Here is a 15,913-nt window from a genome sequence, read left to right as displayed (position 1 = left end):
AGATATATTTTTTAGGAAAGAAGTTGATCCACAATTGTTAGGGTTAAGAGCTATCGAGTGTAAAGTGCAAGGTCTTCACATGAATTAGGCTTAGCACTTTGAACTGAAAGAGTTTGTGATTTTTTATATTATTTTGCATTTAAATTTGTAGTTTTAAGTTCAATAATTTAGTGTAATTTTATAATTAATTCATAATAATACTATGATTCAGTATTTAAAATGATAAACTTGTGTGATTTATGCATAATACTACTAGTACCAGTACTACATAAGAATTTTATATTTTTCCTTCTTACAATCTTTACTTTGTAGTAAGACCCACACTTCTGTCGTTATTGCTTTAGAATTAAAACAGTCTAACTGATATATATAAAGTCTATTCTGATATTTTGCAAATGGTTTAAAACTCAGTGTACAAGTGACAACAATAAAACCCACATGTTGGTTGTGAAACAGACTAAATACATTTGTCTCAATAAATACAGGGAAGTTATGACATTCTCACAGTTGGGGTTTCAATACACTGAAGATCTTAAGTTTCAAATTCCAACATAAATCTTGCCTGTAATGAGAGGAATGTGACCAGGACTAATCTTTTAAGTGCTGTAAAGTAATTTTCTTTGTAATTCATGGTGTCTGTATTGTTTGGTAATCTCTTCTAACAGGATGTATCAAGTAACTGGGGTGAGGTGGTGTTATTGAAACCATCTGTACTGTAAACTGTTACATACATTTGCTAGTAGTGGCAATAAACAAAAGTATGGCCACAATGAAACATAAACATAAATTTGAATAAAAATACATTTATGAAACAAAATTAAAATGTTTTTATGTACATATATAAACATGAAATCCTATCCTAATTAAAAATAAAACTCCTCATTTATTGTTTAGGTTTATTTACAAATATTATTTTCGGGTCTTATATATTACTTGATACCGTAAGGAGATTATTAAAAAAATTAAAAATAGATAAAATTTGCATTTATGGACGATACAAATTTTTTGGGATTTCAAAATAATGTACTAAAACATAAAAAGTAATAAGTTCAAATCTGGAACAAATATAAATATTGTAATCATTTATTATAAATACCATTTCCTAATATAATTTTCCCAGATATTAAAGGTCATAATGCAAAAAAACTAAATTTATCAAAAGCAACAGGCTTTATGTTTCTTAAAGTATGTGCATTTATGAAAGTTCTTATGAAGTTTCAAACAATTTCATCCACTAGTTTTATTGTTGGAATGAGATATAGCAAGAATTGCATTAGCTACTAAAAAAGTTAGTAGCCGGTGGTCATAGGGTTAACATACATACAATATTACATGTTCCAGGCCACGTGTAGTTCTACAAAAATTTATCCAACTCTGATGACATGGTATAAAATTATATAAGCTCAAAGGTTTACACTTCTTTCATAAAGTCTTAAATAGTTTTAAGCTTTCTCCATTTAGTGGCATGTTAGCATTTTTGCTACATGATGATATATCAAATATCCTCCTAACTACATAATCCTTTTATAGTTCTTTCATATTCATCAGTAAAATATACATAAAGTTATCAAAGCTCACTCTTTATCAAGAAAAATCCTCCACAAAAAACAGCTACTGATACTGGTGCTAAAACAAAACCAGCTCTTGAAGGATGAAGGTAACCAACAAAACAAATACCCATTAGTGAATCTCCATCAACCTGTGGAAAGAAATATATTTTTAAATATTAGAAACATATATATAAATATACATGATTTTTGGAAAAGGTACTTTTTAAAGAAAAGAATGAAGACTAAAGTGAAAAAAATTCATTGAATAATAACTAGTATTTTTCAGATTTTTCTTTGGAGGTGTCATACCTGACCAAGTGCCATGATTGCTATAGTAAGCACAAGTGGTACACTCCAGGCAACAATATGGAAATAGGCAGCTCGACTTTCAATCACTTCTCTCGGGATACCTACAGCTTGGAAAGAGACATGCCAAGCATATGTTAGAAAAACAAACCATATAATGCCAGCCATCAGGAAGTAGTAGATGAGAATGAAGATGATGATACAAGAAAGGTTTTCTCCTGATCTAAAAAGGAAGAAAAAGCTTCATATTAAAAATAAAAACAAAAATTATAAAAAGTTAATATTTCTTAATATCAGTTTTGTTAATATCCGAAAACTAATACACTAAGAAAAATATAATTGATTTCCATGTTCAATGGACACTCATCATAAATGCTTTCACATTTTTTACTTCAAACTAAGAAATGCTGTTAACATGCTATTGCCAACATTGTCTGTAAGATATGATCTAGTTGGAAAATCATGTTTAAGTTTTGTGACAGTGGGAATCACACACAAATTAAATCCGTTCTCTAAATTTATTTTTCTTTTATATTAATTTAGGGTACACTGCAGATTTTATTTTCATTACAAAGCAGATAAACCATCTCAAAATTAAATGATATAACACTGAAAATCCTTACCCTATTTCTACTGTGTTGTGACATGAATAAAAATTGATGAAAAATTACACTTCATTAACTTAATCTAGTTTACATTATAACAGTTATTGTCAAGAATGTTCCTAATATATGTAGCATCTCAACCACTACTGTGTCTATCATATCCAAGCTGGCCTGAAGAGCCCTGGTATTGAACAAAAGGCCTTGTCACATTGGATATGGCAGATAGTGTGTGGTTGACATATTATTAAACACTTTTCCTTACTTTCACTCTGAAGTTCTTATTAATAATTCACTGTGAATTCTCAGTTCATATAATTATGTGAAAATTACGTTACAAGAATAAAACTTCACTGTGAGGAAACAACGAGATTTCATATAATTAACAACAGTGTGATACAATTATTAGACCAACAATAAGTTGTCATTGGCAATAACACTTTCCCATAAGAAAATGCTCATGAGGTATTGTTGAAAAAAATACATTATTTGAATTGTATAAGAAACTGAATCTCTAATCCAATAAAACAAATCAATAAATTTTAAGTATAAGTTTATTTCTGAATAATTATTCTGTATGTGTGTCACATTTTATAGAACATGTCTATCACTAAGCACTTATTGATTCAATGTTACTTCTCAGATATTAAGCAATAAAACAAGGATGTCATTAAAACCCTTGGTCATGGTTTCCTCCAGTTATTTTCACCTTTTCACCCATCTCTTTCTACATGTAGTGTTCCTTTTTTTTCTCTCTTTTAATTGGCCAAAATTGAGCCTAAGTTTCATCTTTTACAGTTCTTAAGAAATTACACTTTTTAACAAATCGATAATTTTCCATGCATAAAATTTTATTCTGTATTCTTTGACTATGAATAAGTGCAGCGTTGTTTTTAATGTCATAAATGAAAGTAGCATAAAGTAATCTTTGTAATTCCGATGGTTTAATATTAATGGACACATAATACCTCAGTAGACCTCAGAAGTAATGAATAATCAATAAATAATGCCCAGGAATTTAGAGCTGTATGATTAGTAGTATTTGCCAATTGATTAATTGACGAGCCCATTAATCAATTACATTTTACTAATTAATTAGTATATGCTCTTTACAACCCATCCCTTACAAGCATAAAAATAAATAAATGAAAATAAAGTATGAGTTGCCTTCCTAATTTTTTCAACCACTGCATTATTCAACACTGTATTAATCTTCCTATTTTCATTCACATTTTGTTTTTAAATAGTTTTTGAATCACCCTTTGTCTTCTAAGATACATCTTGTCTGAAAGCTGCCATTTGTGCAATTTGTGAAAAACAAATTTATTTTTCTTAAAAAGAACTTTGCCAAAATTAAAAAAAATAACCTGGACATTTCCTACTTAGTGAATGAATCTTTAGTTGACTAAATACCATTATGCAGTCACCATTATGTTTATTTATAAAATACACAGTAATCCCACATTGATCTTCTTTAAATCAAATAAACTGATAATTAAATAATGAAATCATGTTACACTATCACTAGTTAAACAATTTTTTTATGTTGTTTGAATAGGATAAACATAAAAATAATATTTAATACAGATCTTAGTTATCAGAATATTTTGTAGTCACCTACCATACTCACTAAACAGTAAACTTATCTGAATTAATAATTATATTTGATGAACATATTAAAACAAATCTCATGTTTACAAACACTGCAATTTTAAACAAAGAATTAAACATCAACACGATACCTTTATTAAGCCTTAAGCAATCTCCATTCATGTGAATTTTGTTTCCTACTGAACTTTGTATACAACTTCCTGTGTCTAAGTAAACTACATGCACCCGATGATGACAAAATCATTTCCAAACATCGTGCATTTGTTAATGTGTTAAACTAGTAATAAAATTTTTGTTGTTACCTATTCAACCCATCTCTAAACTGTATAAGCTCACATTCAAATTATCTGATGCCTTCTCATGGAAGAAAAGTTTTGTAGCCTTCAAACAGATATAATTTAACACACAACTACTTTCACAACTCACAAACAGATGGAACTCAGAGAAACATTACAGAAACTCTAAAAAAAACAATTCTCAAATCTATACATTTATTCTACTATTACATGACAGTCTAATTCTAAAACAATTAACAAGTGTTTTGCTTACAAGCAAAACTCTTTGCAACTAGGCTGAAATAAAAATATTAATTGTTTACTTCATATTACACTAAATCAATTTTTCATTATTCAAGCATTCAACTGATCAAAATTATGATTAAACAGACTAATTTCATGACAACAATTACCTATTCAAAAGTAATGTTTCTAATTATTTCCTAAATCTGGTTATTGAAATATTGCTATTATGATTTTTCATTGTTCTTTTTGATTAATTCAGGTTGTTCATCTTATTCAATTAGTGTTTTGCCTCACAAAAATGATAAAATAATCAAAATTAAGGATACTGATTATTACTATTTTTGGATTATTTCAACTATCCAAGTAATTGAAAATTGACAATATGTTTGTTGTTAAGTGTAAAGCTCCATAATGGACTGTCAGTGCTTTTCTCAGAATAGGTATCGAAACACAATTCTTAGTTGATTTTTTTTATTTCAACAATGATCACCTCATATCCCTTTTTTGTGCTTCAACAACATATTAATCAATTAATTGAATGTAACTGACTGATAAGGCTGTTCATTAATTGATTAGCAAATTCAACTAATTTCTCAGCTTTAGTAGCATATGGCAAAGAGAACATCTTTATCAGACTACATTCTAGTTAGTCAGTTCAAATTCACACAAGACATGCTAATGCTTCCTACTTCATTACCGCAAACAAGGTCAAAACTTAACCCACAAAAAATCAGTAAGACTGTGAAAACACTGTAGAAACTTGATAAAATGTCTGAAGAAGAAAAGTCTTACTACCAGACACAACTTTACGCTTGGTAGACTAATTGTAAAATACTAGTAGTAAATATATGACATGGTAGAACAACGCTATTGACAATGCCAAGGGTTTCTACTGTTATTAATTCAAACTGCCACAAAATGCCTGTCAATGGAAATCTACTCACCGAGGTTCTCCTTGTCTCAGTGTACCATCTTGTCTGCACACTATGTCATCCCTTGCTCCAGGTGTGAACTGTGCCATCCATCCAATGGTGACAATGAAGAAACAAGCATTGATATAGAAGATGATAAGAGCTGGATATTTGCTGGCACTTTTCCAATCCACAATAAAAGTTATCTAGCAACACAGTCATTTTCCAATTACATACACAAACTTTAATAATGCTTTAACAGCCAAACAAAACTATAATTATAACAGTCACAAATAAAACCTAAAATGTGCACTGAATTGTGATGAGACACAATTAACAAAATACTTTTAATCAATATGTTGTATCCATTAAATAATTTTGCATGCAACTAGTCTCCAAGGCATAAGCTGTATTTATTTGAATATAACATTAAAAGACCTCAAACTTGCATAATATGAAAAGTAGCTTGAAATTTATTTCCCAATTTTCAAATGTTTATTTCTATTCTAAATTTTTTATGAAAACATTTCATTTAAATATCTTATGTTTCATGTGATAAGATAAATTACAATAATGTATCGTTGTAGCTTCCATGTCAAATTTTGTATAAGAGTAAACTTTTCAAATAAATGCAATAAAAGAGCATATGAGTATTATTAATGGCATAGAATCAACAATTCTTGCACTTTGTGAAGACACTTCCTTACAAATTGTTTTAACTGCTTTAGTTGCTCATATTCAGATAACAAATTTCTGTTACTACCCAAACTAAAAGCTTTTTTTTTGTATTCACCAAAGTCCACACTAAAATATTTCACAAGAGTACAGAGATCGAGCATATTAAAATGATTCTGAAGCCTCACCGTGTTGTAACAGTCTTTACAACTATGTCTTGGTACAAACTATTTTAAGACCATACATGTTGAAAGTAGCCTTGCAGTGTAGTTTCCATTGTGAAAGACTCTGTCATTAGGTTTTCCATAAGTTATCTAGAAACATGACAACTTCCCATCACCTGTTTCAACAGTTCTTTCATAAAGAATTCCATATGTGCTATGTCCAATGACTTGACCAGCATGTCTTCACACAGAACAACATGAATACCTATTTCTTTCTCCAGCTGTTTGAGGTGTATGAGGGTTGAATGGATATGTTATGGAAGCAGCATGTGTACATGATTGATGTTGCTTTTCTGGATAGAGATTCTTCTTAATTATGTTTTTCACTATTGCCTAGGGCACTTGGATGGCCTTTGCCACTGACCTTTGTTTTCATGGATTCTCACCTATTACAAGATGTACCTTGCGTATCATGGATATGATAGAAATTATTGCATGTCTCTTTCTGGATGGTCCTGGTTTCCATGAGTCAATCCACACTCCTTTGTTTCCCAATGGCATTAAGTACATGAGATAAGGGATCTTGGAAATTCTAAATACTCAATTTCATGATCTGAGAGAGGAATATTTTGTGTTGGAAGAGGCTGTTAAAACATTTCTCAAAAGCAATAAAATTTTCTGTAGCATCATATTACCTATGGAAAGTCAAACAGTGTCAAAATGTAGTTCTGATCCATGCTGTTTCACCACAATTTAAAATTGGCTGTGATTATTATGACTTGTTGATCTGCATATTCATTTTTGTATCAATATAATACATTAAACCCTCTGTACCAATGGATGTACCCTTTTTTTGAAAATTATAATGTTAATCTGAAGAGGAATATTTAAAACATGAAATTTCATGAATGCCACAAAGGTAAAGAAAAAAACCACTACTACCCTCCACAAAACTAACATTATCTAAAAGATTATCCTGGAGGACCTTCACCAAGTTCAACATGGTGAACTTATGCACCAACACTTGAGAAAGCAAGTCTCTATAATGAAATGTAGAGTTACTAAGAAAAGTTCCAGTAGTTTGATAATGCAACTCGAGACTCCAAGGACTCAGGGACTGTATCAAATATGTAACGCTGAAAAAAATGAGCCCATATATAAATTCTGAAGATAAGATGCTAGTAAACAGATGCGAGTTAAGGTCACAGCACAACCCAGAAGGTCCCAACAACAGAGAACCACATATGCAAAGCCAGAGCCGAAGATGACAAACGAATCAACATGACGGAAAGAAGGGAGAGAATGTCACCAGAAAACCCCTCAAGATTTCAAAGGAGAGCCTCAGAGAGGAGATGGATGGTAAAAAAACTTCTTAGAAAGAGTTGTGAGGGTAAGACGAAGGCAGGAAAATTGGGCATGGGTCAAACTTACAGGAGATTCAAGGACCGACCCCCAAACAGGTAAAATATAATCTAACAATTGTTGGTCTAGAAAAGGGCAGTCTAAACAATGATATGCAAGAGCAAACTGATTCAAAGTCCATGGAGAGCAAGGCATGCTATTCCTGTATCTTAATTGTGAGGCAAATTGGTCAGCATATACCCAAATATCTGGGGAGAGAGAGAAAAACCAAATAGGAATAAAACATCACATACCTGAGAAACGAAACCCAAAAAGACTATAGGAGGACTATTGAGAGGAAGTGGGACAAGGTCCGGAAATAGAGGTCGACTTGCGATTAAACGCTGATAAATCTCCCACCGGGTCGCCCGCAACAGAGTCCTGTGACTCTGTGCTAGTCTCAGGTGTGAACCCCGACATGGTAATATAAACTTCAAAATCCATAATCAAGAAGAGTCAATCAAAATCGAAATTATTAATAATAATGCAACTGTAATAAACTGGGATTAAATCAAAGTGAAGAAACAGTTTTAATAAATTTGGATGTAATTTAAATGAAAACCCATTTGCAAGTATACTAAAGTTGAACGTGAAACTTGAAGTGATAGGTTGGTAGAGGCATATAGAGGGAGTCACATGCATTACGCTCTTATTGGTAGAGAAGGGACACACGATGATTTGCACGAGAGACATGTTGGAATCATTTGATTCAAATATGAGGGAGCAGAAGGCTCGTGGCATGCATAAAGAAAAAAGTCTGCATATAGAGGGTAGCAATGAACAAGAATAGTTAATCTTGTAAGAAGAGGGAAGTCCAATATCGCAAAGTGGGTATTATTATTATTATTATATTAGATTTATATGAAAAGCATGCAATAATCCATTATAGTACTCTCAATAGTTTATCCATGATTATTCATCATTCAATATCCAATACAAATTCTGTCTTTAACTTCTTTTTATTCCATGCCAATATGCTTTGTAATGCTTCTGTATAAGTAACTTCAGTCAGTAAATCCTAAAACAGTGTCATATCTTGCAGTATATATTAATCCCAGTTTAAAAGATTACACATTCTAACTTGAAAATGTAAATACTTAAAGCTATAAAAATATTTTATAAAAAATGTAACACCTGCCACATGAGCCAGCCCAGCATCTTTTAGTAATGAGCCTAGAATGGTCAATATGGGGGTCATTCCAAAAATGGATGATTTAGGGTTATTTCAAAAGATCTGGATGAATGAAACTCAGCAAAAAAAAAGTAAATATTAATAAAAATATGATATTACATATACTATGGTGGTACCATACTGGGCTTTATACTATCCTTCTCATATTTACTCTTCGTTGCAAAAATGGCATAATTACTTTGAGAATCACTAGGTATATCATTTTGTAATGCATCATGCATCTGCTTCAACTTCAACACTGCATTTTCAGGTTTACGTGCCATTAGTTTCACAAAATATAGAAACTAATGATTTCTTATATATGATTCCAATCCCCTCATTTGAAGATAATGATACTATTGTGCCCATTTTTCTCTGTCAATGCAGTAATCAATTGACAAATTTCTGATTCAGATGGTATGTAAAACTGATAAAAATATCTTTGAATAAGTTCTTTCCTCATCTGATCTGGACCCACAGTTTAACTTAATTGCTACACTTCAACCATCACATTCGCAAACACATCTAGAACATTTCAAGCACATTTCATTCCTACATCATTTTACTTTAGATTTACTGGTTAACTTCTCTATGTTGACTCTCATGGTCTTGGGTCAAGTCATAGATCTGGTCCAACAACCTAGACCTCCAAAATAGTGCCAAACATTTGATTTTTGTCTAATCAAAATAACCCAAACCTTTCCAGAATGATCTTTTTTTTTATCCACATCAAGATGTCAGGCTAGTTCGTGTGGCAGATGTTAATAATTCATTTCTAGCTTTAATAACAGCCACAGCTTTGAATACATGAAATCTTCACTCAGAAATAACAAAATTAATGTGCTTTATATTACATAAAAAATAGTGCTAAAGTTATCTCATGAATGAAATTTGTCTTTCTGTTGTTAAGCATAAAGTTAAATACACAATGAGTTACCTGTGCTATGTCCACTACAGGTACTGAAAAATGATTTTTAGTGTGACAAACCCTCAAACTTACTACTGAACCATGGGGGTCTCATGCTCACTTTTGTTCATGAAATGGCTTTGTTTTTGTTATTGATTCAGCTATAGTTTACTTTTTTGTTATTTTTAATAACCAGTTTAAGGCAACTTTTTACATGTTTTGACCAACTTTTGAAAACTGATTGATTTATTGTGCTATATATTTCATTTGTATTTATGACATTTATCTTTACAGTAGATTAGTATAATATATAAAGAATGCTTTAAGAGAATATTTGATGCACCTTTCACTCATGGAGATATTTGCCTTCCAAACATAGGACTGCTGAAGTGGTCATAAATTTTTCAGAACAATATCCAGGATGAAAATGCACTATATAGACAAGTAACTGTATACTGGAATATATCTGAATGTAGCAAAGCATTACACGTCATTGTAAGCAAAAAAGTAAAAATTATATGTTTAGTATGAAAACATATGTGGGGTCTGATAATAGAAAAACTGTACTGATAAAATAAACAAAACATGCTTTGGAACTCCACAGTGGAAACTTTACAAAGTCATCTTCTGTACACTACGAAGCAATACGACATTTAATCAAATACACTGGGAATTGTTCATCAAAGTCAGGTGTATTTCCTTTCAATAAAATGACAGCTCTCTGAAACTGTCAAATAGAGCATTGTTGTATACATGGGCCACACCTTAATGTCTGTTAATGTTGATGAATTGGTTATTACTAGAATTTTTTTAGTGCAAACTTCATTTACAAGTATGGCATTATCAGTGCAAATGTACAAAATTATTCCATTACTTATACCAGTTTCATTATGTGCTTTATCACTGGCAACAGCTTCACTATCACAATTTCCATTGTTTGTAACATTTTTGCCTTGCAATACATTACTATCCTAACAACAGGCTGAAGATTATTGCCACTGCTTTTTCTGCTTAGCAAAGAATTGGGTCACGCAGATGGAAATTTGTACTCATGTGGGTGATCTACCTCTAATTACATATGCATCTGCTTAGCTGAAAATTTGTGAAACTTATCAGCCATACCATGTTCAAAAAAATGCATTGATTTCCTCTTTACAAGGACCAATATTTTTTGCACCATACTGACAACACATTATGAACACCTAAGCCCATCCAAGCACAAACTCACCTATATATTAAAAATTTAAAATGTCAGTTATGCTTGCCAAATCAATTCACCTAATTGTTGTGTCACCTAGTGTAACATGCACTTGCATATTAATGACCCTGGGAATTTCTATACTTTTCATATTTCTTCACATATGCATTGTATCCATTCCTTGAGCCCATAATGCACTTTTGACCAAAACATTTATTTATGTAAATTAAGTCATGTTTTTGAATATTATTCATATTATGATATTTGAAGCATGCAACCATTAACAAAATACACAAGTTCTTAACACATTTAATCAGAACCTCGGTCATTTTTTTAACAAGCATGAAAAACACTGTGTTCTCCATATCTCCTTTTGTTAACAGTACTTACAATTGTAAACAGGGTACACAACAAACAGACAGTCCCTACAACAGCAATGAAAGAATGGACTTGATTATGTTCTTCAGAACTAAAGAGAGGATTCTGGCACTGAATTCCACACCCATGAACATCTTTATGCCAGATATCTGAATCAACAGTGTCCACCAATGGTCTCTGACAGTGGGAGGTGACACTAAACTTCAGCTCTCTGACTTCGTTCTAGGAAAATAAGAAAAAATTAAGTCACTACCATACCAAAAATGGCTAACAACATGGTTCTCTTAAAAATTAAATCAAAAAATTTTTCACAACCATCATTGATTTCGCTTTCTTTTGTCAATTTTGTTTACGAAATAGAAGTTACTGATAAAGTAATTTTTTCACTGAAAACTTTTCAAAGCAACAAAAACCCCATAATATCTGACCAAACATTAATTAACAATGAATGAATCCAATAAACATCACATAAAAGCAATCAAAACATAAATAATATAAACTTATGTGAACTCCTAAAATGTGATTATTATATTTCATTAAAGAAATACCTGATAAAAACCTCAACTTTTAAATGCCCGGGTGCATTGATTTGAAACTTCAGAACTATTTAGAGATTTTGTAGCTTCTGCAAATAAAATGCTTTATTTCTGTATGTGATATCTGTATGAATTTCCATCTTTTGAAAATCATTTTCAGAAACAAGTAAAAATACCATCTTTTGTCATCCCACATTGTTATAAACTTTGCATTAATGTTTTTTCTTTTACGTAAAACTAAATTTTATCTCTGTTTAATTTTAAAAACACTGCACGCAGTTTCACCTTTTACAATCACTGACATGCATTAAAAATACGTTTTTACCATATCAAGATTATAAACAAACAAACTTTTTAAAATTATTAATCAAAAGATTTCATTTCATATATTTAGTAAGTTTTAAACTGGTGTTATACTTATATTTTTCATGTATCTCTTCATTGACTTTCTTTGTCCATTCATGTTGTTACTCAGGCTGATAAGTCCTAACTAAGCCTATCTGATATTGTTCTTTGGAAAACACTTATTTTTCCATTATACTGTAAGATGATAATTTACATGGAGAACAAAATGATAAAGCAAGCTTTTTGTAAGTTAAAAAAAAAGGTGATCATAATTGTGGCAGAAGTCAAACATTTTGTTCTAACAATATATGATCAATTTGAGCTTTTATCATTTTGTTCTGATCTCTATTTGAATTTCCTATGAAATGGAATCCTTATTGGCTTATACAGCTGAAAACAACAGAAAATGAGCTTTCATTTCATATTTATAAAGCTTTTGTATTTCACTATCTAAGGGTGGTAACATTTGTGAAATGTGTATTTGAAAGCCAGAAAGAGTTAACACAATTCTTGACCAGGTGATCATAATTGGGGCAAAAGCTGTCATAAACATTTTGTTCTAACAACATATGATGAGCAATTTGAGCTTTTATAATTTTGTTCAAATCTCCGAGTTTCCTCTGAACTGGAATCCTTACTGGCTTATACAGCTGAAAGCAACAGAAAATGAGCTTTCATTTCATATTTAGAAAACTTGTTTATTTCATTGTTTAAGGGTGGTAACATTTGTGAAATGTATATTTGAAAGCCAGAAAGGATTAACGCAATTCTTGACGAGCACAAGTGTAAAAGTTAACATTGTTCTTACACTGAAAATGTATTTCCAATAGGTACTTCTCTCATCTCACACAAAGCTATCTTGATCCTTTTCAGCCCTATAAGCATTGCTAAAAAAATGTTTGCAACCAGCACATCAGTCTTTATACCCCATCAATTTCGCACCATTTCTGAACATATACATATTACGTGACTACTCTCCAATAGTTTTGCAACACATATATTTGCACAGCCTGCTCCCTCTGCTATTCCCACTCAATCATCTCTTTCTCATTATCATGTCCACGCGGTAACAATAAGAAGCAAATATAAAAATAAATAACATACTGTAATGAACAATTTCCAGAAAAACAAGCAATTAATGAACAACTAATCAAACCTACATGAACCTTAATACTACCACATGCTATTGGCCTTAGCCTTATCACACTAAACTGATTCACACATTTCTTGAAGATGAAATTTACTGGAGAAAGCAAGTTTCTTAATAAAAATAACTCTGTGTGTCTACACAGTATCCGGTGATTGAAGTAATACTTACACGTACATTTTGAAGTACTCAAGTCCATCAATGATCAATAAAACTTGTTCATTTTTATAAGGCACATCCTTAAATTCAAACTTTGTATAACTCAATGGGCATCATTTATTAAATGTCTTAAATATCTTCAAATCTGCAAGAAGCATATTTAATTAGCTTTTGTGGAAGTGATTACTGATTCTGCTTTAAGGAGATTCATACCAAAATCCTTGAAAAAGATGTGTTTTGTATGTAACACTAAGAATTCATCCAGTTCCGCCAGATTGTGACCTGATCATGAAAGAAGATACAACTACAGTAAGAAATGAAAGCAGAAATTAGCTACTAACATTTCTGAAGTGGAAAAAATGAAGGAAAACTTTCAAGAATGATATGAGCAAGTTATTGCCTTAGCCCACAATGCAACATATAAAACCAATCCAAATTACCACGGGAATACCCTGAGTGCTAAGGAATCTGGTTTAGCATGTGAAATCATTATGGTTATGGCCAATTTTTACATGTCATAATGAGCAACACTGTGTTCTTACACAGATCACTTATTTTTAAGAAATAGCCCATTTGGTTCCAAAACCATATGGGATGCTAACCCTACTGTGAACATAGTGAAAGTCATGTGCCCCCATTTTTTGTATTTTAGGCATTGTGGCAAAAATTCTACTGTCATTGTGCACATAATTCTTATAACTGTTTAATCTAATTATTTTAAAATATACCATTTTATAGATATATATATATATATATATATATATATATAGTAGGTTAATCACTCATCACGACCCACAGTTAAAAATAGACAATCTATAAGAAACCATGACCTAATATACATCTGATAATGGTAGTGTTCCCAAAAATGATGAAGAGGACAGATAGAAAGGTGAACCAAATTACAATGGAAGAATATATGTATGTATTAGTTAAGGCAAAGCCTTAAGGATATCATCTGACTAACATAAAATGTTAGTTAGCAAGACATTAATATTTGCAGATAACTTATAAGTTACAGCTTTATCAAATACTGAAGTTATAATGAATTTGAAATTTTAGTATCAGTAAAAAAAGTAGACAATTAGAGCATCTAGAGATAAGATTAGGCAAAGATTTAAACTAAATTATGACAGAAGAAGAAATTATGTTCAATTTCTGAACCCTAAATTTATATTTGAGAATTGTCTAGCAAGAAGACAAATAACTGCAGAAAACTTAAACCCAACTGCATTTCACAATTTCTTGCATACACTGAAAATAACAGTATGCAAACATTAGAAAAATCTTGAACCACACAGATGATTACCCTGCAAAAAAACTTGGTGTCATCATACTGTTAAATTGAACTATAATAATAATAAGTAATACAGAAATTAGCAATAACTCATTTTCTAATTTCACAAATTTTGTGATGAATTATGATGCTGATCACACTCTAAAAGATCTACATTCCAAGCCATATGCTGCTCTTGGAACTATCTCTTCCATCATCACTTGTGTTCAGACTGATGGTCAAATTACTCACTATTAACAGACTCCACAATTTCCATTGTAACAAGATTCTACAAAGAATAATGACAACTTCATGAAACATATTTTGAGAAACTTTCCACAGACCATCCACTGTATGTGAATATCAGCATCTAAAATTTGTTTAAAAAAAAACAAAGGCACAACAGTCCGTTAAAGCTGGACTGAGAAACAGGGAGTTGTGTAGTCGAATGGCACTGCTGTGATTCCATTTTCTTCAGCCACTGTCACATGAAAAGAGCTGTTGACTTTAGTGTGGATGAAAGTTTGCAAAGTTTTGGCTTATGAGCCTCCACGAATTTCATACTGATTTTCATTATCACGTAACCTAAAGGTCTGCTCAGCTCCAAGGTATTTTTTTGAATCAGAGCATGTTCTTTCATAACTATAGCCTTCACTTTGCAAATGAGCAGTTTGATCCAGAATAGCTTGGGATTTGGTTTCAGAGCCTGTTGCTGTTCTAAATGCTCTTCTGTGCATGTTATTTTTTACTGAAGACTTTTCTTCAAAACATTTTCTTTGGCCCTACTTCATTTAACAATCTTTTCCTGTGAACATTTCCCTTCAGAAGAGTAGTAATTTCCATACAGCAATACATTTACCAGTGGCAGCACTGCACTGACAAATAGTTGTGAATTCAACATGAACCAAACATACAAGTATTAGATATGTTGCCCCACAGTCCATACATGGTGGTACACAACTGTATTTCCACATGCATATTATTCTTATAACTGTTTAACCCTTTCGAGATGGGTCACAGGTAAAAGGCCATGTCATCTCCTTTGTTGACTCGCATTC

General features: G+C 31.5%; 1 protein-coding gene across 1 annotated transcript in view; it reads right to left on the bottom strand.

Moving 5' to 3' along the window:
• LOC106465060 (smoothened homolog) overlaps nucleotides 1-15,913 on the bottom strand; it is a 61,518-nt gene that overhangs the window by 24,097 nt on the left and 21,508 nt on the right. Inside the window, exons 3-6 of the mRNA XM_013925257.2 lie at nucleotides 11,408-11,617; nucleotides 5,535-5,707; nucleotides 1,860-2,079; nucleotides 1,579-1,699 (exon numbers count right to left, since the gene is read on the bottom strand). Coding sequence (XP_013780711.2) covers nucleotides 1,579-1,699; nucleotides 1,860-2,079; nucleotides 5,535-5,707; nucleotides 11,408-11,617 — 724 coding nt within the window. The remainder of the gene's footprint in view (nucleotides 1-1,578; nucleotides 1,700-1,859; nucleotides 2,080-5,534; nucleotides 5,708-11,407; nucleotides 11,618-15,913) is intronic.

This window comes from Limulus polyphemus, unplaced genomic scaffold (genome assembly GCF_000517525.1).
Source record: "Limulus polyphemus unplaced genomic scaffold, Limulus_polyphemus-2.1.2 Scaffold1823, whole genome shotgun sequence".
Lineage (NCBI taxonomy): Eukaryota > Metazoa > Arthropoda > Merostomata > Xiphosura > Limulidae > Limulus > Limulus polyphemus.
This window is presented reverse-complemented; position numbering and strand designations above follow the sequence as displayed.